Source organism: Aquarana catesbeiana, linkage group LG05, assembly GCF_042186555.1.
Source record: "Aquarana catesbeiana isolate 2022-GZ linkage group LG05, ASM4218655v1, whole genome shotgun sequence".
In the NCBI taxonomy this organism is placed as follows: domain Eukaryota; kingdom Metazoa; phylum Chordata; class Amphibia; order Anura; family Ranidae; genus Aquarana; species Aquarana catesbeiana.
The window spans coordinates 594,446,744-594,474,268 of record NC_133328.1 but is presented as its reverse complement, the minus strand read 5'-3'; the positions used below and the strand labels follow the sequence as shown (position 1 = coordinate 594,474,268).

At 41.9% G+C, this 27,525-nt stretch overlaps 1 protein-coding gene across 1 annotated transcript in view; it reads left to right on the top strand.

The window, feature by feature from the left end:
- CSMD3 (CUB and Sushi multiple domains 3) overlaps positions 1 to 27,525 on the top strand; it is a 1,635,173-nt gene that overhangs the window by 1,044,283 nt on the left and 563,365 nt on the right. The window contains exons 30-31 of the mRNA XM_073632169.1: positions 5,897 to 6,084; positions 7,014 to 7,208. Of these exons, the coding sequence (XP_073488270.1) occupies positions 5,897 to 6,084; positions 7,014 to 7,208 (383 nt within the window). The remainder of the gene's footprint in view (positions 1 to 5,896; positions 6,085 to 7,013; positions 7,209 to 27,525) is intronic.

Here is a 27,525-nt window from a genome sequence, read left to right as displayed (position 1 = left end):
TGTGTATGCAGCATAAGTCTATTTCGAGTTGAATCATATCAACAATCAAAAATAAAATCCCTAGCAAAGAAAGCATAAGGACAAATGAAAAAGAGTAGCTGAAGGAAAAATAACGTGTCATCTTTCAACACCAACAAGCTTACAAAATAAATGACAAATCAAAATCTGTACCTTTTTCTGCTGTGGAAATGCAATTTTTTAGACTTTGTTTAATCAAAGCACATGTGCTGTATAGGTGTAATTGCCAAAAGTAAGATGAGTAAGTTAAAGCTTAAGTCAAGCTTAAGCTTTTTTTACATTTTGGATACACTGGGGAAGCATAAGGATCCCTAGCTGTTTTTTTCTTCTATCCTCTCACTTTCTGGTACTGTGACACTGGCACATACAGGAAGTGAGAGAAAATGTACCAATGCCAAAATTGGAAAAAAAAAATACATATTTCTCTCTGCCCAGAATTGTCCCCTCTTCCCAACAACTCCAACATACACTGACAATATGGCTGCTCTTAGTCCACCTTATAGAAAGAAGGCTGGGTCATCCAATCGTTCAAGATATTAGATTAAAGGCTATTCTATACTTTCTACAAAATTCTACATTTCAGGAACTTGTGAATCCCAAGGATTCGCTGCAAACCTATGGTAGTGAAACCTACCTATATTGATGAACTGTAAAACTGTCCCAAACAATAGATTTGATTAACCACTTGCCAATCAGCCGTCATCATTATACTGCAGCAGGTTGGCACGGCTGTGCTAATCGCCGTAGCTGTATGTCGGCCGCTTTAAGAGCAATAGCATGCACCTGCGGTGTGACATCGGATCCTGGCGGGCGTGATGTCTGCTGGTCACCCAAGATTGTTCCACAGAGAGCCAGAATGGGGATCTGTCAATGTAAACAACAAACGATCTCCATTCTGACAGGGGAAGAGAGAGAGATGTGCTGTTCCTAGTGATCAGAAACAGAGATCTCTCTGTACTCTCAGTCAGTCCACTCTCTTCAAAGTTAGAAACACCTCCCTAGGGAACACTTAACCCCTTGATCACCCCCTAGTGTTAACCCCTTTCCTGCCAGTGTCTTTTATACAGTAATCAGTGGCTATTTTTAGCACTGATCGCTGTATAAATGTCACTGGACCCAAAAAAAGTGTAAAAAATGTCCGCCGCAATGTCGCAGTCCCGCTAAAAATCGCTGATCACTGCCATTACTAGTAAAAAAAAATAATAATAATAAAAATGCCAGAAATATTTTCCCTATATTGTAGATGCGATAACTTTTGCGCAAACCAATCAATGCGCACTTATTGTGCTTTTTTTTTACCAAAAATGTGTAGAAGAATGCATATTGGCCTAAACTGATGAAGACTTTTTTTTTTTATATATATATATATTTCTTATAGCAAAAAGTAAAAAATGTTTTTTTTTTTTTTTTTCAAAATTGTCGGTCTTTTTTTGCTTATAGCACTAAAAATTAACACTGCAGAGGTGATCAAATACCACCAAAATAAATCTCTATTTGTATGAAAAAAGGACATAAATTTTGTTTGTGTACAAGGTCGGATGACCGTTGTACACAAACAATTGTCAGTTAAAGCGACGCAGTGCCGTATCGCAAAATATAGCCTGGTCATTAAGGGGGGAAATCCTTCCGAGGCTCAAGTAGTTAATGTATCCAAAAAGTGTATTTGCAGCCGATACACTAAGCCCTTTTAGTTTAGTTTTTTGTCCTGTTAGTAAGATTTTCTTTTACTTCAAGTCCCATAGAAATGTTAGAAAGGAAGCATAAATCTCTGCAAAATGTGGGAAATCCTGAGTTGGACAGTTAGAACCAGGATGGATAGCCTCATTAGAATATTTATCCTCTTCTGACAACTGAGAAATGTTGGATTTCTAATTATATATTTTTTTCAAAGACAATTGTCATCAGGGCAACGAGAAAATCCTGACAGAGCTTCTAACCCTTGCTTGTTCTTTTCAAACCTAAAAAAAAGTTTTGACTATACATACAGATTTACTGCTTGTCTGAATAAACTTGCTTTGTCTAACAATAATCTTGAATGAATTAGGGAAAAGGAACAGGAATGGAGAAGGTTATGTAGTAAAAAAGACCAGTATAAATACAACAAAGAAGCCTTTTTTCCACAGTCCTTAGAAAAGCTTTTTTGTACTCCTAGTGCCTTCACTAGCTTGATAGCACAGCAATGTTAGTAATAATAACCCCCACCCCCACCTCATTTGTGTCAGTGCAGTAATAATACATGCCCAGTATTGGTGTCAGTAGCGTTAATAATAAACCCACCTTCCTTTGTGTCAGTGGCAGCACTACAAAACACCCTCCCCTTCACTGGTGTCAGGGACAGTAATAACAAACCCCCCCACCCTGGTGTCAGTAGTGGTATTAATAAACCCTCCTTTATAGAGTGATTATCTAAATTGCATAACTTTAGCAAAATTCTTCCACTTTAAATCAATCTAGCATATTGTATGCTTATCAGAAAGTGCTCTGCATGGGTTGCCATTAAATATACTCAATTATCCTTTTAGGGTAAAACTTCACATTGTTTGGAAATAAATTAAGCAGCACAATTTATGGATATTAACAATAGACTTGGATCACTTTAGTTAATATATTATATTTAGTTAATGTAGTGTACTCAGTCCTAAAGGGAGATTTAATAGGCTTGGACATTGAAAAACATGTCTGTTGGTTATGCATATTATGTTCAGGGATGTATTCCCACTGTAGGTTTTGTATATTTACTGTATTCCCGAGTGAATGTGTAATAGATTGCTAATTGCTTCTATATTTCATACAAGTTTGTTATCCTTAATCACCATATTGCTGACTTGTGATGGACAGGAGAGAAAAGAAATCTAATTAATAGGTTACATCTGCTTATCAGAAAGTAATTAGGTGTTATAGTGTGGAGAAGCACATGTTATGGTTAAGGTTTCCTATTAATTTGTCTGCTAAAAGCAATCTTACTTGCTGGATTACATTGTATAATATTGTTCCTTGAGCAAAGGACAAAAGGGTCTCTCACAGAGTGATAAAAAAGCAACTTTACTGTAGCAGGGTGTATAATCCTATAGAAGAATTTATAAATAATTACAAGAAATAATTGGCGTTCGAGTGTCCTCCAATAAAATTATATCTTCTAACAGAATCATGGGTCTGGGTTCAGTTAAAAAATGAAGGTACCGTATATACTCGAGTATAAGCCGACCCGAATATAAACCTAATTTTACCACAAAAAAACTGGAAAAACTTATTGACTCGAGTATAAGCCTGGGGAAATGCAGCAGCTACCAGTAAATTTCAAAAATTTCAAAAATAAAAATGGATAAAAATGGATACCAATACAATAATGTTTTTGAATATTTATTTATATAAGAAAAACAGTAAACTAGCTCTGTAAGTACTTTAAAAGTACAAAAACCTTAGCTCAATCAGCAACCAAGCTAAAACACAAGAGTTAAAATCCTTCAAAACATCCTCATCATCTGTATGTCCAAACAGAGCTTCAGCATTAGCTGGTGTGAGGTTATCAGCATAGACATTGTCAACATCACTGAGTTCGCAGTCATCACCATCACTGCTGTCGTTCTCATACAAAGTTCTGTCTTCAATGCCATCCATAGCATTACTAATGCCACGTTTCTTGAAGGCGCATTGCACCATGTCCTCTGGAATCTCTTCCCATGCATCACAAACCCACTTTGCTATCAATTCTATGCCGGGCTTCATCAGATTTCCAACTTTTGTCAGTCGGGCTTGACCAGATGACATCCATTCATGCCACATCTTTCGCACACAGTCTTTGAAAGGTTTTTTAAACACACCTCTAGGGACTGCAATACAGATGTAAGCCCACCTGGAATAATGGCCAAAGTAGCTTGAGAAGACATTCTTTGCCATTTTTTTTATGTCATCAGATGTGTGGACTCTGAACATATCCCAAACTAGCAATGATATTTTTTTCTTTAAGGCTGCTCCTGGTCGTCTGTTCCATATTTCTTTCAGCCATTTTTTTTGTTCCGTCTTCATCCATCCAGCGTTTAATATGTGCGCGCACTGTAATTTGTGGTGGGAATTTGCCCTTTTTAGGCAAGGTCTTTCTTTTAAAAATAATGACAGGCCGCAGGTTGGTTCCATGTGCCAAACATGACAGAACAACTGTGAATTTTTTTTTTAATTTCCTGTGGTTCTCAGAAAAATAGTTTTGTCTCCCAAGCTTGCCACAGTTCTGTTGCTTGGAAGATCAAAGGTCAAAGGTGTTTCATCCATATTTCCAATATCTCCCAGGTCATAGTTATGGATCCTTCTTTGTTTTATGATGAATGAATGTCATGACATCACTTTTTCATCAAGGTCTTTTGGCAACTTCTGTGAAATGTTTGTTCTTTGCCGCAAACATAAGTCAAACCTATTCAGAAAGCTGGTACACCATCCTGCTGACGCAACAAAATGTTCAATGCCTGGTGCTTTTAATTTGTCATCTTTAGCCATTTGAAGGGCATGTAAGCGAATTACCCATGCATGTTAGGCAGTAACCATTTTGACGACACTCCATAACCCTATTATGCAATTCATAAATCTCTAGAGCCCCTAGAGCCCCATATAAAGTCGTTAAACCACGTCAAGCTTTTTTTGCCTTTGGAACCTTTTCAAGTCAGCTTTCATTTTCCGCCACTCCCTCACTTGTTTTTCAGCAAAACAAAATTCCCTACTTGCAATACTGTTATTGCTTTCTTCTGCTCTTGACGCAACCTTAAGTTTGAAACCAGCTTTGTATGACCTGCATTTTTCTTTTCGTCCAGGATTAGAAGTATTGGGATCCATTTCTAACAGGATAAAAAAATACTTGAATAGTTTGAGGCCTAATGCAGGCTGATGATATTACAGAATGTGATCACATGACTGTTTGCATAGAGCAGCCTGTGTAGGGCTCATAGTATACATTCTACCAGTGCCCATGAAATTCATCCTGCCAGTGCCCATCATATACAGCCTATCAGTGCCCATTAAAAAAATACAGCCGGCCAGTGTCTATTAAAAAAATACAGCCTGCCAGTGCCCATCAAATACAGCCTGCCAGTGCCCATCATATACAGCCTATCAGTGCCCATTAAAAAAATAGTGTTCCAGTGCCCATCATATACAGCCTACCAGTTCCTGGTAATGAGATGTCCCGCTGTGTCAGATCAAAATTGACGTGCAACCGCGATAAGGATGTCTCGCCTCCTTTGACACACGGCACAATAATTCCTAGCATTGGATCACTGTGCCGTCTATCATAAGAGGTGGTCTAGGAGGTGGGAAATCATTATGCGGCTGCACACACTAACACAGCGTGGGAGGGAGGGGAAACTCACAGGGGCGACAGGCGATTCATGAGTGTCACCCAGCGGCATGGCCCTGCCCCTTTTTCACCTCCATTTCGAACATTTTTCTTAAGTTGACATTCAGTCGAGTATAAGCCAAGGCGGGGTTTTTTAGCCTAAAAAATGGGCTGAAAAACTTGGGTTATACTCGAGTATATACGATATATGCAAACCCTGACCTTGCTTGTGCTGCTCTCTTATTAATTACATTGTTTCGAGCTAACTCTGTGGGTTTTAAAAAACCTTCTCGCATCAAAATATCACTCAGCCAGTTGTTTTTTTTTTTTCATTTCTGTTTGTCTCTGGCCTTAAAAGCAAAAATCTTAAAAAAAAACCAGAATGCTAGAAAAGTTGGCTTAGATCCTGAGGTAAAAGCCTCTCCATTTATAATGTTCTGCCAAAAACCTCTGGCTTGCGTCTCTTTTAAATGCTCCAAACATCCTATTAAATATGGTATTATAAAATTAGTGTGGCAATATATTTAATAAAATATTGCCCTCCTTCTTTTTTTACAGCTTCAGCATTGAACCTAATTATGACTTCTTGTATATTTATGATGGTGCTGATGGCAACAGTCCCTTGATTGGAAGTTTTCAGGACAGCAAGTTACCAGAAAGAATTGAAAGTGGTTCAAACAACATGCATTTGGCTTTTCGAAGTGATGGATCTGTTAGCTTCACTGGCTTTCATTTGGAATACAAAGGTGAGTTTAAAATATACAGCATGTACCTTATCTAATGTATTTATTTTAGAGGGTACTTTAAGTGAATTATTATAGCTATTTTATTCAATGATGTAATTTAAATGTACTCATGCATACTGTATAACTTTTCCCCCGTTTCTGGGGCTTCTTTCCTGTATTCTGTATGGACATATGATTACGTTTTTTAAAGCTTCTTGAAGATTGTATTTCTAGCCTGCATTGGTTCTTCAAGATATAAAGCCAGGTGACCACCCACAATAATAGTTCAGTCTATCATATACAAAATATGTTCAAAAGAAGATAAATCAGGATGGTTGTTTATTGCCTACATTAAGTCAAATGATTTCTGCTGAAGGCAGCATTTAGGGTAGAGACATTCTCCTGATAAAATGCATTTTTTGTTGGATATAGTGATAATGAAATAGTTTAACTGTGTTGACATCTTATCTGGCTGCTCATACCTATAACTAGATGAGACCCAATCACATACTCAATGCCCCCAAAAGATTTCCTCATAAAAATGTATAATATTATGAAAGCAAAAATAAGTTAGCCCATCCTTTTGTTCTTGTCCGGGTGATGCAACTGGTTTGACCCAAGCAGAACCAGGCTCATCGCTGATGGCCATGAACCTTAAAGTATGAATGTGCAGTCTCTTTTTAGTCTCATGGACAAGCAGAGACCAGACGCCTCTATATCAAAACAGAAAAAGTAATGATTCTATGAGATCTTTAACCTGCCTCTGGGTATCCTTAAGGCATTCCTCATTCATATTCTCCAAAGTCATTGCATTTTCTATCTTAACACAGTGTTTTTCTAGATGATGGAGTTGTTCTAATTACATATTGATCAGAAATACACACAGACATTTTCTCTGCATGGTATGTTTACAATTTGTGTGATGCTTTTTGCTATCTTTTGATTTACAGCTAAATTAAGGGAATCCTGTTTTGATCCTGGTAATATAATGAATGGCACAAGACTCGGCATGGATTATAAACTTGGGTCTACTGTTACTTATTACTGTGATGCTGGCTATGTTCTGCAAGGATATTCTACCCTTACATGTATCATGGGGGATGACGGAAGACCTGGGTGGAACAGAGTGCTACCAAGCTGCCATGGTAAGATGGTTTTCTCAAAACAAAATAAAATTAATATTGTATAATATAATGAATTGTTTGCCTGGATAAAGAGTTATTACAGAAGTACTATCCATATAATTATACAAAATATTTTTAGTCCTCTGTTCAGAGGCGGAGGCTTACGGGGTCTGTCTACAACCAGGCCTAAATGTAACAGAGAAAATTGTTCTACTAAATATGAATTATGTTGCAAACAGTTAACTAAAATTTGCCTTTGAAATTTGAATTTCAAAATTCGTCTAAGAAGGTAGGTGTCTTTTTCTCATATAACTAAATTTAAAACATTCCTATAATTCTCTATTCTAAATAGATTTCCCCCCTCCCCCCAAGTCACCCTTTTATAACAGAACCTCTGTATTAGATCAAGCGACAAAAAGGTAATAAACAGAAAAAACGTGATATAGGGGGCACTAGTTATATTATCCACATTGACATACCACACAATAAAATGCGAATGAATGAGAGTACCTAAAACATGAATATACATCTAAAACACCCAATGCAAAGTTCTTAGAAAATATTAGATAAAAATGTGAATATAAATTATTATAAATTAATATATCCAAGTGCTGAAAAAAAATATAGTCCCAAAAAACGTGATAATTCAATCCCAAAACATTGTTGCAAAGGTGATCTTGTTAGTTGAATTTGATAATTAGCAATCCTTCACCAACATCAATAGATGTTGCAACAATCTTTTGGGATTGGATTATCATGTTTTTTTGGGACTATATTTTTTACAGCACTTGGAAACTTGCACTGAGTGTTTTAGATGTATATTCATGATTTAGGTATTCTCATTCATTCGCATTTTATTTTGTGGTATGTCAATGTGGATAATATAACTAGCGCCCTTATATCACGATTTCTCACATATAGGAGTGTATATCACTTATCAGGGAAGCAGCTTTTTTTGATTTTTTTTTGTATTTTTTGTTTGTATTTTCAATTTATTTGTGGCGCGGAGAACTTTTCTTTTTCATAATAAAAAGAAAAAGTTGTCACAAGTATAAAAAGAAGATAGTTTTCTAGAGATGACTTAGACCTGTTTTAAATCACAATTTTGTTAAAAAAATATTAAATCTTCAGTCTGAAAGAGATATTGTCATGGGAAATTAATGGAGGCTGCCATTACTGAACTCTTCTTTATTAATTCTCATTCTCAGGCTGTCTCTTAATACTTTGATTTCAGTGCTGTTTGAGTCACATACCAGAGACAAGTATACAGATAGGTGGTTATGAGACTTTCTTTACACTCATTTACAGCACGCTTGGTCCAGGACTAGGGATGAGCCAAACACCCCCCCGGTTCGGTTCGCACCAGAACCTGCGAACGGACCGAAAGTTCTCACGAACTTTAGAACCCCATTAAAGTTTATGGGACTCAAACGTTCAAAATCAAAAGTGCTAATTTTAACCACTTGCTTACTGGGCACTTAAACCCCCCTCCTGTCCAGACCAATTTTCAGCTTTTAGTGCTGTCGCACTTTGAATGACAATTGCGCAGTCATACAACACGGTACCCAAATGACATTTTTATCATTTTTTTCCCACAAATAGAGCTTTCTTTTGATGGTATTTGATCACCTCTACGGTTTTTATTTTTTGTTAAAAAAAATTTAAAAAGACAGAATTTTTTTTTTAAAATTATATTTTTTTTATATTTTGTTATCAATTTTTGCAAACAGTTAATTTTTCTCCTTCGTTTATGTACGCCGATGAGGCGGCACTGATGGGCACCGATAGGTGGCAGTGATGGGCACTGATGGGTGGCGGTTATGGGCACTGATGGGTGGCAGTGTTGGGCACTGATTGGGCACTGACTGATGGCAGCACTGCTAGGTGGCACTAATAAGTGGCACTTGTGGGCATTGATAGGTGGCACTTTTGGGCATTGATAGGTGGCACTTGTGGGCTTTATTAGGTGGCACTTGTGGGCTTTATTAGGTGGCACTTGTGGGCTTTATTAGGTGGCACTTGTGGGCACTGTGGGCACTGGTAGATGGCACTTGGAGGCACAGATGAGGCATCTGTGCCTCCTTCCTCTTCGGGACCGATGTCCCTTTGACATGAGCCGGTGATCGGCTTTTTTTTCCTCCTCACGCTGTCAGCGTGAGGAGAAAACGAAACCGATCACCGAGCTTTTGTTTACATCATGTGACCAGCTGTCATTGGCTGACAGCTGATCACATGGTAAGGGGCCGGGACCGGCCCCTTACTCGGATCTGTGATCACCCGAGTCTCTGTGACTCGGTGATCACAGCGCGCACACCGCGCGCCCTGCAGGGTGCACGCGGTGCGCGTGCATAGGGGAGGACGCCATATGACGTCCTCCCGGAGATTGAGGTCCGCGCTGTAGCTGTCATTCGGCTATGGCCCGGACCTCAAGTGGTTAAAGGCTAATATGCAAGTTATTGTCCTAAAAAGGGTTTGGGGACCCGGGTCCTGCCCCAGGGGACATGTATCAATGCAAAAAAAAGTTTTAAAAACTGCCGTTTTTTTGGGAGCAGTGATTTTAATGATGCTTAAAGTGAAAAAAAAAGTGAAATATTCCTTTAAATATCGTACCTGGGGGTGTCTATAGTATGCCTGTAAAGTGGCGCATGTTTCCCGTGCTTAGAACAATCCCTCCACAAAATGACATTTTTAAAGGAATAAAAGTCATTTAAAACTGCTTGCGGTTTTAATGTAATGTTGGGTCCCGGCAATATCAGTGAGACAAATGACATGGGTACCCCCCACCCCCCACTCCATCACCAGGCATTTTGGGTCTTGTATGGATATTAAGGGAAACCCCGCAACCAAATGAAAAAAAGGAAAGGCGTGGGGCCCCCAGGCCCTATATACTCTGAACAGCAGTATACAGGTGGTGTAAACAAGGCAGGGACTGTAGGTTTGTTGTTAAGTAGAATCTGTTTGTAATTTTGAACTGGTACATTTTTAAAGTGTAGCTCCAGCCAAAAAATCTATTTTTAAGCTTTTTGGAAAACATAGGGAAGGGTTATCACCCCTGCAACATTTGTTTTGCTGTCTGTGCACCTCTTCAGAAGATTTCGCCTCACTTTCTGTCCCAATGACAAATGTTTTTTCAAAGTTTGGGGTTTTTAGTGAAACAAGGATTGGTGATAAAGCATCAGTGAAGAGGAGACACGTTTTTCCCATATTAACTCTTACAGGAGAGAATTTCCCTTCCTAGGGGTAGATTTCATCACACTTCCTGTTGTCTCCTTTCGTTTGCAAGTAGGAGTCATTTGTAAGTTGGATGTTTGAAAGTAGGGGCCTGCCCTATATACTCTGCAGAAATTGGGGCCTTAGGTGTTGGTGTTGCCACAACACTGTAAGCCCTCACAGTTACTCTTGGTGGGTGCAGGAACAGGCTGTGCTGTGAAATATTAGATCAAGGATTGTAATTACATGCCATTGTTGAACAGTGGTAGAAAAATTGGACCTTTGGTGGTGGTGGTGGTGGTGCTGGTGCCACAACACTGTAAGTCGTCACAGTTACTCTTGGTGGGCGCTGGAATGGGCCTTGCTGTGAAATATTATATCAAGAATTGTAATTACATGCACCTGTTGAACAGGGGCAAAACATTTGGGCCTTTGGTGGTGGTGGTGGTGTTGCCAAAACACTGTAAGCCCTCACAGTTACTCTTGGTGGGCGCAGTAATGGGCCCTGCTGTGAAATATTAGATCAAGAATTGTAATTACATGTCCCTGTTGAACAGGGGCAGAAAAATTGGGCCTTAGGCACTGGTGCCACAACACTGCAACCCCTCACAGATGCTATAGTTGGAGCGCAGGAATGAGCCCTTCTGTAAAGTATTGCAGCAAAAATTGTAATTATATGCCCCTGTTAAACAGGGGCTGAAAATTTGGGCCTTGGGCACTGGTGCTGGTGCCACAACCCTTCACAGATACTCTAGTTGGAGTGCAGGAATGAGCCCTGCTGCAAAGTATTGCATCAAAAATTGTAATTACACGTCGCTGTTAAACGGGGGCAGAAAAAATGCCACAACACTGCAACCCCTCACAGATGCTATAGTTGGAGTGCAGGAATGAGCCCTGCTGCAAAGTATTGCAACAAAAATTGTAATTACACACCCCTGTGGAACAGGGGCAGAAAAATTGGGCCTTGGCCACTGGTGGCAGTGCCCAGAACCAAAAATGTTCTTACAAGCTATCAGCATGAAAATTGAAGAGGAAGAGGATTGTGACTCAGCATAACAGGATAGTCACTCAGCATCAGCATAGGCAGTCTTGAAGGAAACTCACATAAAAAAAATCAATTGGTTACATCAGCATCAGGTGCTTGGTATCTGTTGATCCAAGACTGATTCATGATTTTTATGAAGGTTAGCCGATCGACCGATTTGGTGGACAGGCGCACCCTGTGATCAGTTACAAAGCCTCCAGTAGCACTGAATGTGCGTTCTGAAAGAATGCTGGATGCAGGACTGCCAGTAGCTCAATTGTATACTGTGCAAGCTCTGGCCAGTGATCCATCCTCAAGACCCAGTAACCCAGAGGATTTTCAGTGGGAAAGGTGTCCAAGTCTGATCTTGCCCTTAGGTAATCCTGCAACACGTGAATCAGACGCTAGCGATGGTTGCTGGAACCTTGGGGCTGCAGACTAAAAAATTGTCTGAACGCATCGGTCAGATGGCCAACTTCTCTACCGCTCCTTCTGTGACTGACCGAAGCCTCAGAAACACGTTGTCCAGGAGGACCAGGAAATTGTAACCTCCCAGGCTCTGGAAACGAATTGCACAAACTTTTCTGCAAGGCCTCCCAAAGATGTTTCATCCTCTGCTTCCTCTGCGACGGCAAAATAGGGTCCGCAACCTTACACTTTTAACGTGGATCAAGGAGGGTTGCCAGCCAGTAATCATCCTTTCCCTTGAAACCACGAATACGAGGATCCTTCTGCATGCTTTGCCGGATCAGGGAGGCCATGCAGCGTAGGTTTACTGAGGCATTCGGTCCAGAGTCCTCTGGGTCACTAAGGACGACATGATCTGCAGCCACCCCCTCCCAGCCACGTACAAGTCCATGGGTTTCTTTGGACTGTAAATGATCCCTTGAAGACTGCGGCTGATGCTGAGTGCCAGGCTCCACCTCCATGCTGACACAATCCTCCTCCTCCTCCTCTTCCTCTTCCTGTGTGATTGTCGGGCACGCAGGAACACTGTCTGGATAAAGGGGGCATGGAGAGGTAAGAAAGTCCTCCTCTTCCTCTCTCTGTTCTGCCTCAAGTGCCCTGTCCATTATTCCACGCAGTGTGTGCTCCAACAGGTGGACAAGAGGGACAGTGTCACTGATGCATGCACTGTCACTGCTCACCATCCTTGTGGCCTCCTCAAATGGTGACAGGACAGTGCATGCATCCCTGATCATAGCCCACTGGCGTGGGGAAATAAAACAAGCTCCCCTGACCCTGTCCTGGTGTCATAGTCTCACAGGTACTCATTGATGGCCCTCTGCTGTGTGTGCAGCCACTGCAGCATGGCCAACGTTGAGTTTCACCTGATGGGCATGTCACAGATTAGGCGGTTCTTGGGCAGGTTAAATTACTTTTGGAGGTCAGCCAGCCGAGCACTGGCATTATATGACCTGCGGAAATGCACACAGACTTTCCTGGCCTGCCTCAGGACATCCTGTAAGCCCAGGTACATGCCCAAGAACCGCTGCACCACCAAGTTAAGGACGTGAGCCAAACAGGGCACATGGGTCAGTTGTCCCTGTCGGAGGGCAGAGAGGAGGTTGGTGCCATTGTCACAAACCACCATACCAGGCTTAAGCTGGCAAGGCATCAACCACCTCTGAACCTGCCCCTGCAGAGCTGGCAGAATCTCTGCCCCAGTGTGGCTCCTGTCCCCCAAGCACACCAGCTCAAGCACCGCATGGCATATTTTTGCCTGCGTACTTGCGTAGCCCCTTGAATGCCTACGGAGCACCGCTGGTTCCAAGGACAAATCAGCACAGGAAGAGGCCATGGAGGAAGAAGAAGAGGAGGGGGTGGAGGAGAGAGGTGTGGCAGAATTACCACTAGTAGAATTTTGGAGGCGTGGTGGTGGAACAACCTCCAACACTACTGTAACCTGTCCTGCATCCTTCCCAGCTGCCAGAAGAGTCACCCAGTGTGCGGTGAAAGATAGGTAACTTCCCTGTCCATGCCTGTTGAACCATGAGCCAGCGGTAATATGCACCTTACCGCTGACCGCCCTGTCCAGCAAGGCCAAGACATTGCCTTCCACATGCAGGTAGAGAGCCGGAATTGCCTTCCGTGAGAAAAAGTGGCGTTTGGGAACCTGCCACTGAGGAACCGCACATTCCACAAACTCACGGAAGGGGGCAGAGTCTATGAACTGAAACAGCAGCAGTTGAAGTGCTAGCAATTTAGCCAAGCTAGCATTCAACCACTGGGCATGTGGATGGCTGGAAGTTCTTTCGGCAGTGCAGCAGCTGGGGCAGGGAAATTTGCCTGGTACAATCTGACACACCTAATTCTACACCTTCATTCCTCTCAGTGCAGGTTTCAGAGAGGACTGAAGGTATAGTGGGGTTGGAGATCCCAGCTGATGAGGAACAAGGAGAGGTCCGCTTTGTTCTTTGGTGTGAGTCTTTTAGGTACGCTTGCCAACGAACTGCATGGCAGGTCAGCATATGTCTGGTCAAGCATGTGGTTCCCAAGTGGGTGATGTTTTGGCCACGCGAGATATGCTTGAGACATATGTTGCAAATAGCAGCGGTGGGATCTGCTGCACTCGTCTCAAAAAAGGCCCACACCAAAGAACTTTTGGAATAACGTGCAGAGACAGCAGCACCCTGTACATGCGAAGCTCTGCAGTGTGATGCAGTCGGTCTGCTGCCCTTAAGCTGGCCCCTGGAGGGCATCCTGCCTCGTTGGAGATGTGCCTCCTCCTCCTCTCTCCTATGACTCCCATGTAGAGTCAGTGGCCTCATCATCCCCTCCCTCCTCATCACTGGAGCAAAGCTGGCAGTATGCTGCAGCTGGGGGAACATGACTGCCAGATTGCTGTTCTTCTTGGGCACCCCCTCTCTCTGGGCTCACATTACTGCCTTCCTCTAGCTGGGTACCATCATTGGAGCCTTCAAAACTCTGGACATCCTCCTGGAGCATGTACCCAACACTGTGGTCAAACAGTTCGGGGGACTCCTCAATAAGACATGGTGGGGCTAGGGAAGGAGTGACTGATGCCACTGAGCTGAGGGAAGAGGCCGCGTTGGCAGCTGCTTTGCCAGACAAAGTACCCTGAGCCTGGATGAGAGAGCATGAGGAGGATGAGGAAGGCTTGGTCATCCACTCTACCAAGTCTTCCGCATGTTGCGGCTCAACACGGCCAGCTGCAGAAAAAAAGGACAAGCGTGTCCCACGGCCACGTGCTGATGAGGATGCACCGTGTCCATGACCAGCACTGTTGCCTCTAGACACAGAGCCTGCTTGCCCTCTTTTGTTGGCTTGAGAATGTCTAACTCTCCTTGTTGGCCTTCCAGACATACAAATAGCCTGCAGTGAGATGTAGCTGCACAAAGCTGGGATGTATATATATACTGATACTGCAGCTAGCAGAATCAACTGCCTGCCTGTAGTATTATTAGTATGAGAACACCAGCAATTGTCTTAAGGTAGCTTTAGGTGCACACTGTGCAGAGGACACAGTACACTAACTGTAAATACTGCAGCTTCCTGCCTGTGGTATTAATAGGATCAGAACATCAGCAATTTCTCTTCAGGTAGCTTTAGGTGCACACTGTGCAGAGGACACAGTACACTAACTGTAAATACTGCAGCTTCCTGCCTGTGGTATTAATAGATTCAGAACATCAGCAATTTCTCTTCAGGTAGCTTTAGGTGCACACTGTGTAGAGGACACAGTACACTAACTGTAAATACTGCAGCTGCCTGCCTGTGGTACTAATAGGATCAGAAGAACACCACCAATTTTCTTCAGGTAGCTTTAGGTACACACTGTGCAGAGGACACAGTACACTAACTGTAAATACTGTAGCTGCCCGCCTGTGGTATTAATAGGATCAGAACAATAGCAATTGTCTTCAAGTAGCTTTAGGTGCACACTGTGCAGAGGACGCAATAAACTAACTGTAAATACACAGCTGCCGGCATGTGGTACTAATAAGATCAGAAGATCACCACCAATTTTCTTTAGGTAGCTTTAGGTGCACACTGTGCAGAGGACACAGTACACTAACTGTAAATACTGTAGCTGCCTGCCTGTGGTACTAATAGGATCAGAACAACAGCAATTGACTTCAGGTAGCTTTAGGTGCACACTGTGCAGAGGACACGGTACACTAACTGTAAATACTGTAGCTGCCTGCCTGTGGTATTAATAGGATCAGAACAACAGCAATTGACTTCAGGTAGCTTTAGGTGCACACTGTGCAGAGGACACAGTACACTAACTGTAAATACTGTAGCTGCCTGCCTGTGGTACTAATAGGATCAGAAGAACATCACCAATTTTCTTCAGGTAGCTTTAGGTGCCCACTGTGCAGAGGGCACAGTACACTAACTGTAAATACTGTAGCTGCCTGCCTGTGGTATTAATAGGATCAGAACAACAGCAATTGTCTTCAAGTAGCTTTAGGTGCACACTGTGCAGACGACGCAATACACTAACTGTAAATACTGCAGCTGCCTGCCTGTGGTACGAATAGGATCAGAAGAACACCACCAATTTTCTTCAGGTAGCTTTAGGTGCACACTGTGCAGAGGACACAGTACACTAACTGTAAATACTGTAGCTGCCTGCCTGTGGTACTAATAGGAACAGAAGATCACCACCAATTTTCTTCAGGTAGCTTTAGGTGCACACTGTGCAGAGGACACAGTACACTAACTGTAAATACTGTAGCTGCCTGCCTGTGGTACTAATAGGAACAGAAGATCACCACCAATTTTCTTCAGGTAGCTTTAGGTGCACACTGTGCAGAGGACACAGTACACTAACTGTAAATACTGTAGCTGCCTGCCTGTGCTATTAATAGGATCAGAACAACAGCAATTGTCTTCAGGTAGCTTTAGGTGCACACTGTGCAGAGGACGCAGTACACTAACTGTAAATACTGCAGCTGCCTGCCTGTGGTACTAATAGGATCAGAAGAACACCTCCAATTGTCTTCAGGTAGCTTTAGGTGCACACTGTGTAGAGGACACAGTACACTAACTGTAAATACTGTAGCTGCTTGCCTGTGGTACTAATAGGATCAGAAGATCACCACCAATTTTCTTCAAGTAGCTTTAGGTGCACACTGTGCAGAGGACAGAGTACACTAACTGTAAATACTGTAGCTGCCTGCCTGTGGTATTAATAGGATCAGAACAACAGTAATTGTCTTCAGGTAGCTTTAGGTGCACACTGTGCAGTGGATGCACTACACTAACTGTAAATACTGCAGCTGCCTGCGGTACTAATAGGATCAGAAGAACACCACCAATTTTCTTCAGGTAGCTTTAGGTGCACACTGTGTAGAGGACACAGTACACTAACTGTAAATACTGCAGCTGCCTGCAGTACTAATAGGATCAGAAGAACACCACCAATTTTCTTCAGGTAGCTTTAGGTGCACACTGTGCAGAGGACGCACTGCACTAACTGTAAATACTGCAGCTGCCTGCGGTACTAATAGGATTAGAAGAACACCACCAATTTTCTTCAGGTAGCTTTAGGTGCACACTGTGCAGAGGACGCACTCCACTAACTGTAAATTCTGTAGCTGCCTGCCTGTGGTATTAATAGGTTAAGAACAACAGCAATTGTCTTCAGGTAGCTTTATGTGCACACTGTGCAGAGGACACAGTACACTAACTGTAAATACTGCAGCTGCCTGCCTGTGGTATTAATAGGATCAGAACAACAGCAATTGTCTTCAGGTAGCTTTAGGTGCACACTATGTAGAGGACGCAGTACACTAACTGTAAATACTGTAGCTGCCTGCAGTACTAATATGATCAGAAGAACACCACCAATTTTCTTCAGGTAGCTTTAGGTGCACACTGTGCACAGGACGCACTATACTAACTGTAAATACTGCAGCTGCCTGTGGTACTAAAAAGATCAGAAGAACACCACCAATTTTCTTCAGGTAGCTTTAGGTGCACACTGTGCAGAGGATGCACTACACTAACTGTAAATACTGCAGCTGCCTGTGGTACTAATAGGATCAGAAGAACACCACCAATTTTCTTCAGGTAGCTTTAAGTGCACACTGTGCAGAGGACGCACTACACTAACTGTAAATACTGTAGCTAATAGGATTAATAGGATCAGAAAAACACCAGCAATTTTCTTCAGGTAGCTGTAAACACTGTAAAAACACCTGCCTACCTGTCAGTAGGAAGAGAATAACAGGAACGGATCTAGCTAAACTGAATACAGTGTATATATATATATATATATATATATATATATATATATATATATATATATATATATATATATATATATATATATATATATATATATATATATATATATATATATATATATACAGCACCTAGGATGCATATATATACACAATACACTGTAAGTGCAGCTAACTGACTCACCTGCCTACTCTAACTTAAATTAAATGACACTGTCTCTCTGTCTGTCTCTCCGCCGCCGCCGCAACACACTGGTGGTCTTATATAGTGTGGGGCGTGCACTTAAATTTGTACTGTGGTTTTATTCTCTGACTCATAGGTCACTACAAAACAGTACATTTTACATTTTTTGTATATTTTCAAGCCAGCCAGCAAAAAAAGATTAAATCATCTGTTTCAAATTCTCAAGAAATAAAAATAGAGGTTTTTGTTGCATACATTAGCAAATAAATGTTGAATCCACACTACCATGTCAAGGCACATTTGATAAGTGTGGCCCTTAATGTTAAGCTATTTGGGTTCTCAACTAGGGATGAGCCGAACACCCCCCAACATGCGAACAGACAAAAATTTGTGTGAACATGCAAACACAGTTAAAGTCTATGGAACATGAGCGTGTGCAAAAAATGCAAAAAAATGTTTTTTAACAGACTTTTTTTCAGGAGCAGTGAAACAATAAATATCGTGTCTGGGGTCCCCTTGGTCTGCATGTAAAGTAGCACATCTTTCCCATATTTATAACAGTACCACAGCAAAATGACATTTCTAAAGGAAAAAATTTCATTTAAAATTGCTTGCGGCTATAATGTGGCTATAATGTATACATAAAAAATCATTGAAAAAAATGGCGTCTGCGCCAAAATAAAAAAAAAATTGCGTGGGGGTCCCCCCACAAAATCCATACCAGGCCCTTCAGGTCTGGTATAGTTTTTAAGGGGAACACTGTGCCAATTTTTTTTTTTTTAAATGGCGTGGGGTCCCCCCAAAATCCATACCAGACCCTTATTCGAGCATGCAACCTGACAGACCACAGGAAAAGGGGGCAAGAGAGCGCCCCCTCCTGAACCGTACCGGGCCTCAACATGGGGATGGTGCTTTGGCGTCCCCCAAAGCATCTTGTCCCCATGTTGATGGGAACAAGGGCTTCATCCCCACAACCCTTGCCCTGTGGTTGTGGGGGTCTGTGTGCGGGGGGCTTATCGGAATCTGGAATCCCCTTTTAACAAGGGGGCCCCCAGATCCCACCCCCCCATGTGAATGGATATTGGGTACATTGTACCCCTATCCATTCACCAAAAAAGTGTCAAAAAAGTAAAAACAACAGGAGACAGTTTTTGATTAAAAAAAAAAGTGTCCCGCAATGTCTATCCATCTTCAATTATGGCGCCCGGACCCAAAAAATAGAAAAAAAAAGCTCTGCCTCGATGGGAGGCATCACTGCTGTCTTTTTGCAGTGATAGCTGTAATATAGGCAAGGGCAGGGGCCACCGGGTGACATAAATGGTGACCCCCCTCCCCTCTGATGTCACATGATGTCACATGATGTCATAAGAGGGCGTGGTCACCTGGTTACGTTACCAGGTGGCTCCGCCCTTGCCCATATAACATCCTCATGTTGTGGGCATGTGGCCTGGTACAGTTCAGGAGGGGGCGCTCTCTCGCCCCCCCTTTTTCCTGCGGTCTGCCAGGTTGCATGCTCGGATAAAGGTCTGGTGTGGATTTTGGGGGGACCCATGGCATTTGTTTAAAATGTTGGTGCAGGGTTCCCCTTAAAATCCATTCCAGACCTGAAGGGCCTGTTTTGGATTTGGGGGGACCCCCATGCCATTTTTTTATTTTGGCACGGGGATCCCCTTACCCCACACCATTTTTAAAAAAATTTGGTGCAGGGTTCCCCTTAACCACTTTAATAAACTATGTTATGTAAACTACACTGCCTGCACTGACTGAATATAGAGTCTACACTGAATCTAGCTCAATTTATCTCCATCCACACTATACACGGCCACTATGTAGGCTGCCTTATGTTTTGGGGGGTTGGACTTAGTTCTCCTGAGTCATGAATGACCAAAGGCCTTTGACCAATTATGGCTCTATCAGCAGAGAGCGCTGTGATTGGCCAAAGCATGCAGGTCAGGTGCGTGCTTTGGCCAATCATCATACAGCAATGCACTGCGATCTTGCAGTGCATTATAGGGCGTTCCACGGCGCTCAAATTTCCCACGAAGTCCCAATAATATTCGCTGTTAGGCGAATGGGCAAACACCCGATGTTCGAGTCAAACTTATGCTTGACTCGAACATCGAGCTCATCCCTATTCTCAACTATGGAACATGTATAGCAATCTGTAAGAAGACAGCAGGCATACAGGTTACCTGGAGGCAGACCTTTCCTCCTAAAGGGACAGCAACATACCAGAACCCCAGACACAACAAATGCAAGGCAACTGAAGATTTCCAGTTTGTGTCTACACCAAAGAAAAAAAGCAACAATGGCAACTGCTATGAAGTGTTTGCTACTAGAAGAAAAAGGACAGGAGCAAGACGATAAACAAAACAAAAGATCCTTGGCACACTTTCAAGCTAGCTGCCAAAAAATAAAATAAAAAAAACTGCCTGCAAAAATTATTATACATTTATAGAAAAGGAACACTAAAAACCTCTCCTTAACCCGGACTTAGCCAGCCACAGAACCAAGAGTAATTCATGTGTGTCCATAATTAAATGGATTTAAATGGATTTGGCAGCACTACCGTTACATTTTTGTTCCCAGTGTGATAATTTTGCATCACTTAAATATACAAAGCTCAACAACTGATTCATCTTGTGAAACTGCATTACTGTCACCCACAAGCTGCAATATCACAAATCTGAGATCTTTCACTAACAGTGACTCATTCTTCCACCACAGTACTCGCATTTCATCATGTTCTATGACTGAATGACTCCTACTTATCATTGTATCAATCACTTACTTCAAAATGTGTCACTTTGACTAACATTAACTAGAATAGATGTTGTATCATGCATATATCTATGCCACTATGTCTATCTTCCTACATTCAATTTTCATTTTCAACTTCCTGCTCAGATGCAATCTACCTTGTTTGGTTACGTAGGTACAAAATTCAGAAGTAATATCACATTGACTCACCAGCTCATCCATGATTTTTTTTATTTAGAAATTGCTCTAGTGTAGATTGGGACTAATTGAATTTGGAGATTTCCAGATAACAATTTCTTACATAATTTTTATTATGCTACCATGCATTAAAGATCAGCCATAAAATTCTTATCACACACCATAACATGTCAAGGCATGGGCTCCACTAGACTTCTGAAGGTATACTATGGTATCTGGCTCCAAGCCATCAGTAGCAGATCCTTTAAGTCCTGTACATTGCGAGGTGTGTCTTTTATAGGGATGGACGAGGGTTCAGCCCGAGCATAAGTTCAGGCCGAACTTTGGTTGTTTGGATGTTCTGCGAACACCGAACAATATGCAGTGTTTGGGGCAAATTCGGAACACCGTTAAAATCTATGGGCCACTAACATGAAAAATCAAAAGTGTTAATTTTAAAGGCTTATGTGCAAGTTATTGTCATAAAAAGTGTTTAAGGACCTGGGTCCTGCCCCAGGGGACATGAAACAATGAAAAAAGGCCATTTTTTCAGGAGCAGTGATTTTTTTAATGCTTAAAATGAAAAAATAAAAATGAAATATTCCATTAAATATTGTGCCTAGGGGGTGTCTATAGTATGCCTGTAAAAGTGGTGCATTTTTCCCGTGTTTAGCACAGTACCACAGCAAAATGACATTTATAAAGGAAAAATTGTCATTTAAAACTGATCGCGGCTGTAATGAATTGTCAGGTCTCGGCAATATGGATAAAACGCACTGAAAAAAAGAGCATGGGATCCCCCCAGTCCATTACCAGGCCCTTTGAGTCTGGTATGAATATTAAGGGCAACCCTGAACCAAAATTTTAAAAAGAAATTGCGTTGGGGTCCCCCTAAAATCTATACCAGGAACTTCGGGTCTGATATGGAAATTAAGGGGAACCCTGCGCCAAATTTAAAAAAAATGGCATAGGGGTCCCCCCAAAATCCATACCAGACCCTTCAGGTCTGGTATGGATTTTAAGGGGAACCCTGCACCAAAATAAAAAAATGGCATGGGGTCCCCCAAAATCCATACCAGACCCTTATCTGAACACACAACCTGGCAGGCTGCAGGAAAAGAGGGGGGGATGAGAGAGTGTCCCCCTCCTGAACTATATCAGGCCACATTCCCTCAATATGAGGAGGGTGCTTTGGAAAGCACCTTGTCCCCATCATCCCCACAACCTTTGCCGGTGGTTGTGGGGGTCTTTTACGTATTTTACTAGAATTATTGCTCTCGCTCTAACGATCATGGCGATACCTCACATGTGTGGTTTGAACACCACTTTCATATGTGGATGTGACTTACGTATGCTTTTGCTTCTGCGCTCGAGCTCCGTGGGATGGGGCCACTTTTATTCATATTACAAGGGATGTAAACATCCCTTGTAATCGAAAAAAATATGACAGGACCTCTTAATTGTGAGATCTGGGGTCAAAAAGACCTCAGATCTCACATTGACACTTAAAAAGGAGTTCCACCCAGGGGCTCCATTAAAAAAAAAAAAAAAAAATTAAAAGTCAGCAGCTACAAATACTGCAGCTGCTGACTTTTAATTGGACACTTACCTGTCCCTGGGTCCAGCGATGCGGGGGATCGAAGCCCTGCTCGTCCCCCCTCCACTCGTCGGCGCCGGCATTTCAACTGTGGGCGCCGGGCTGTGGCTTCACAGCCTGGCACCCACTGCGCATGCGCGAGCGGCGCCGCACGCTGTGATTGGCCACTCAATCACCTGGGACCTGTAATGGGTCCCAGATGATTGACAGGAGGGAGGGAGCAGAGCCGAGCCCTTCCTGTGCCTAGGGGGAAGTGATGTCACCAGCCCAGGCAAAGGAAGAGGCAGACTACGAGGGACCACCTAGCAACATGCATTTAGAGGTAAGTATAAAAAAAAAAATATTCAAATGTTTTTTTGTTTTTGTTTTTTTTAATTTTTCAGGTATTTTTGTTTTTTTGGGTGGAACCCCACTTTAAATGCAAAAATTTCTTTAAAAAAAAAAAAGTTAAAAATATCCCCTTTAAGACCATTGGGCGAAAGTGACATTTGACATCTCTTCCATCATCCAATGCTATGGAATTGAGCGGGGGCCATCTTTCCCTCACTCGGCTCCATGTCTCAGAGGGGAGAGGACCCAATCGGCGGCGGAGACGACCGGAATGCGGCGGGAGGGGGGCCACTCTCCCGCCCCCGATAAAAGTGAATTTGCTGCAGAGACCACTTTTATCAGAAAGAGGACCATCCACCATTTACAAATATACCAGGGTTATGGCTGCTATCTGCTGCCATAACCCCGGTATTCTACGTCAAAGTACCAACATAAAACGATGGGGGGCGGTCCGCAAGTGGTTAATGTAATTCTTTAAAAATGTCAATATTTGTAAATTTGCAATGTTCATTAAAATAATAGTTGTTGAACCTACCATGAAGGTCCTTGTTCATGACCTATTAGATGGTGACCACCCTCTGCCACTGACTTTTAGTTGTGCTCCTGTGTCCTCTCTCAATGCGAGCAGGCATGCATTTGTTATGATGTTCAATATTTTATCACCATAAGGAAGTCTGCTTCAAGAAATGATGTACTGAAGTCACAAGTTTGTGCATGCATATTAATACAAAGTAAAAATAGTAAAGGAGTATTTTATTTATAACAGGGGAAATGTTTAGGCTATACAGGGGTTGATTTACTAAAACTGGAGAGTGCAAAATCTGGTACAGCTGTGCATGGTAACCAATCAGCTTCTAACTTCATTTTGTGCATTAAGCTTTGACAAAAAAAAAGCTCATTGGTTTCTATTAGGGATGGGCTTTATGTTCGGGTGAAATATGAGTTTGACTTGAACATTGGCTGTTTGCCCGTTCACCGAATAGCGAACAATTTGGGGTGTTCGTGGAAAATTCGAAAGCCGCAGAACACCCTTTAAAAGTCTATGGGAGAAATCAAAAGTGCTAATTTTAAAGGTTAATATGCAAGTTATTGTCATAAAAAGTGTTTGGGGACCTGGGTCCTGCCCCAGGGGACATGTATCAATGCAAAAAAAAGTTTTAAAAACGTCCGTTTTTTCGGGAGCAGTGATTTTAATAATGCTTAAAGTGAAACAATAAAAGTGTAATATTCCTTTAAATTTCATACCTGGCTGGTGTCTATAGTATGCCTGTAAAGTGGCACATGTTTCCTGTGCTTAGAACAGTCTGACAGCAAAATGACATTTCTAAAGGAAAAAAAAGTCATTTAAAACTACTCGCGGCTATAATGAATTGTCGGTCTGGCAATACATATAAAAGTTAATTGATTAAAATGGCATGGGATTCCCTCACAGGGGAACCCCGAACCAAAATTAAAAAAAAAAATGTGTGGGGTTCCCCCTAAATTCCATACCGGGCCCTTCCGGTCTGGTATGGATATTAAGGGGAACCCCGCACCAAAATTTAAAAAAAAGGCGTGGGGGGCCCCCCTCAAAATCCTTACCAGATCCTTCAGGTCTGGTGTGGATTTTAAGGGGAACCCCGCACCAAAGTTTTTTTTTAAATGGCGTGGGGTCCCCCCAAAAATCCATACCAGACCCTTATCCGAGCAAACCTGGCAGGTTGCAGGAAAAGAGGGGGGACGAGAGAGCACCCCTCCTCCTGAACCATACCAGGCCACATGCCCTCAACATTGGGAGGGTGCTTTGGGGTAGCCCCCAAAGCACCTTGTCCCTATGTTGATGGGGAGAAGGGCCTCATCCCCACAACCCTTGCCCAGTGGTTGTGGGGGTCTGTGGGCGGGGGGCTTATTGGATTCTGGAAGCCCCCTTTAACAAGGGGACCCCTAGATCCCAGTCCCCCTGTTTGAAATGGTAACGGGTACATTGTACCCGTACCATTTCACAAAAAAAGTGTGAAAATGCTAAAAAAAAACACACACCATGGGGGAAGTCCCTTATTAAAAAATAAAAAAATAAAACTGTCCCACATAGTCCATTCACCTCCGCAGACGGACCGAAAAAAAAAAAAGATCTGCCTCCATGGGAGGCACATGTCATATGAGGCATCCTCGCAGGTGACAGCTCTTTTAAAACTGTGGGCGGGGCCACACGGTGTCCTCGCCGGGTGACCCCGCCCCCCTCTGATGCACGGCGACATCCCTATGGCTTTCCCCGTAGCGTCAGGGGGGCGGGGCCACCTGGTCCGTCCCCCTCTGATGCATGGGGACATCCCTATGTCATCCCTCTGCGACATAAATGCTGAGACTTCTGATCCCTTTATGAAAACTCTGTTTGTCTGTTTTTTATGTTGATCCTCATGCTTCAATCCCTTACTTATTCCATTCCACTTTGTGATAATAATTTTCTGGATCAGTTAGCTATGTATATATAAAAGTATTTTTATTTTCTCTAAATTGATTTTTTATATGACTGTGCTCTTAATACATGAAAGCGATTTTTTCTAGACCTTGGTTGATTGCCGATAAAGTCTTGTGCTGTATATAATTTTCATGCAGGGGCTGCAGTTCATACTGCTGAATCCTTTTAATATGATATATGACATTAGCACAGCTGGTGTTCCAACAGGAGCACAAATAAAGAGCGCTGTCATGATATTCTTTAGAGTTGAGATGCATTTTTCTTTCAGTATGTGCAGTCTATGTGTCACAATCAGAACTCTCTAGTAACTTTTCTAGAAAAAAAGTGACAGAAACAGATTGAATGGTAACAAAAGTGTCTATACAAGAAAGAAGCTTCCTAATGGTAATACTGTTAAAGATTTCACCTTGACCCATAATTGTTTTTGTCCCCTATTCAACCTTTTTATAAGTAAAAACTAAAGGCGCTAGTTCCGTAACCACTTCAGCCCCGGAAAATTGTATCCCCTTCCTGACCAGAGCACTTTTTACAATTAGGCACTGCGTAGCTTTAACTGCCAATTGCGCGGTCATGCAACGCTGTTCCCAAACAAAATTTGTGTCCTTTTTTTCAAATAGAGCTTTCTTTTGGTGGTATTTGATCACCTCTGTGGTTTTTATTTTTTGCGCTATAAACAAAAAAGAGGGACAATTTTGAAAAAAATATATATTTTACTTTCTGCTATAATAAATATTCCCCCAAATTAAAAAAAATATATTTCTTCATCGGTTTAGGCCAATTCATAATCTTCTACTTATTTTTGTTAGAAAAAAAAAATCGCAATAAGCATATATTGATCAGTTTGCGCAAAAGTGATAGCATCTACAAACTATGGGAAAGATTTATGGCATTTTTATGGCATTTTTATTTTTTATTTTTTTTACTAGTAATGGCGGTGATCTGCAATTTTTAGTGGTACTACGACATTGCGATGGACAGATTGGACACTTTTGACACTTTTTTGGGACCATTGACAATTATACAGCGATCAGTAGGGATGAGCCGAACACCCCCCGGCTATAATGAATTGTCGGTCCGGCAATACACATAAAAGTTCATTGATAAAAACGGCATGGAATTTCCCCACAGGGGAACCCCGAACCAAAATTTTTAAAAAAAATGTGTGGGGGTCCCCCTAAATTATATAAAGATATAAATAGTACAGTGCTGCGTGAAATGTAAGTAAACAGCGGCCAACACGCCTATAGACCTAAGTGATAAATAAAAGTGTAAAAAAATGTAGCGCTATGAACTCAAAAAATTAAATAAAGTAGTGTCTTAGACCTAAATAAAGTGTATATATATAATGACATACAATATAACCAAATATAAGTATGAAAATATTATAATGCACTGTATATAGTGCATATATAGTGTACAAAACTATAAACCAGTATGCAAAAGAACACAATACAATTCAATGCTGATATATATCACAGAATACACTGTGTATGGTGTATATATGGTGTACAAAGCTATAAAAAAAGGGAACACCAAGATGTGTGAACAGTGATTCAAATATTAAAACCAATAAAGTCCACAAAGTTCTGAATGGAATTAGCACCACAGGAAACCTTATTGTCAAAGTCCACCAACGTAGTAGAAAATTATAAGAATATGAATAGTGAAAAAGCCACCACCAAGGGTCTTAGGGGGTTTACCAGAAGCAAATGACTTGGGGAGACTTATGTCAACCAAGTCACAAAGGCTGTGAGACCAACTGGTCATAAGAGTACAACTCCTTAAAGGGCCATGTTGGATCACAGATTGGAGTAGCAGATAAGTGGAGAAGCTGTGTAGAGGCTTATAGGCAACCAAAGTAAGCAGGGAAGGTATTATTGGTGAAGGAGCCGTCACCGAGGATATTAAGGGGCTTACCAGAAGTTGTTGACTTGGGGAGACTTATGTCGTCCTAGTCATAAAGGCTTAGAGACCAACTGGTCAAAAGGGTGCATCTCCTCAGATATCCTTAATAGATTCCAAACCAAGGCAGCAGTTCAGCATCCACAGTCATCCGCATCAACATAGATAGTAATATCCCAATAGAAGGCCACAAACAAATATTCATATACCATATGAGAAATGGATGAAAAAACTCACATAGCGTAATAACGTAAACACTGGTTTATTAAAATAACAAAAAATAAACTCACATATTAGTAGATCATCAAAAGTACAAAGATCAAGTAGCGGTAATTGTGAAGGGTCCACCCAACGCGCTTCTGCTAAAGAGCCGTCATCTGGGGGGACTTTATTGGTTTTTATATTTGAATCACTGTTCACACATCTTGGTGTTCCCTTTTTTATAGCTTTGTACACCATATATACACGATACACAGTGTAT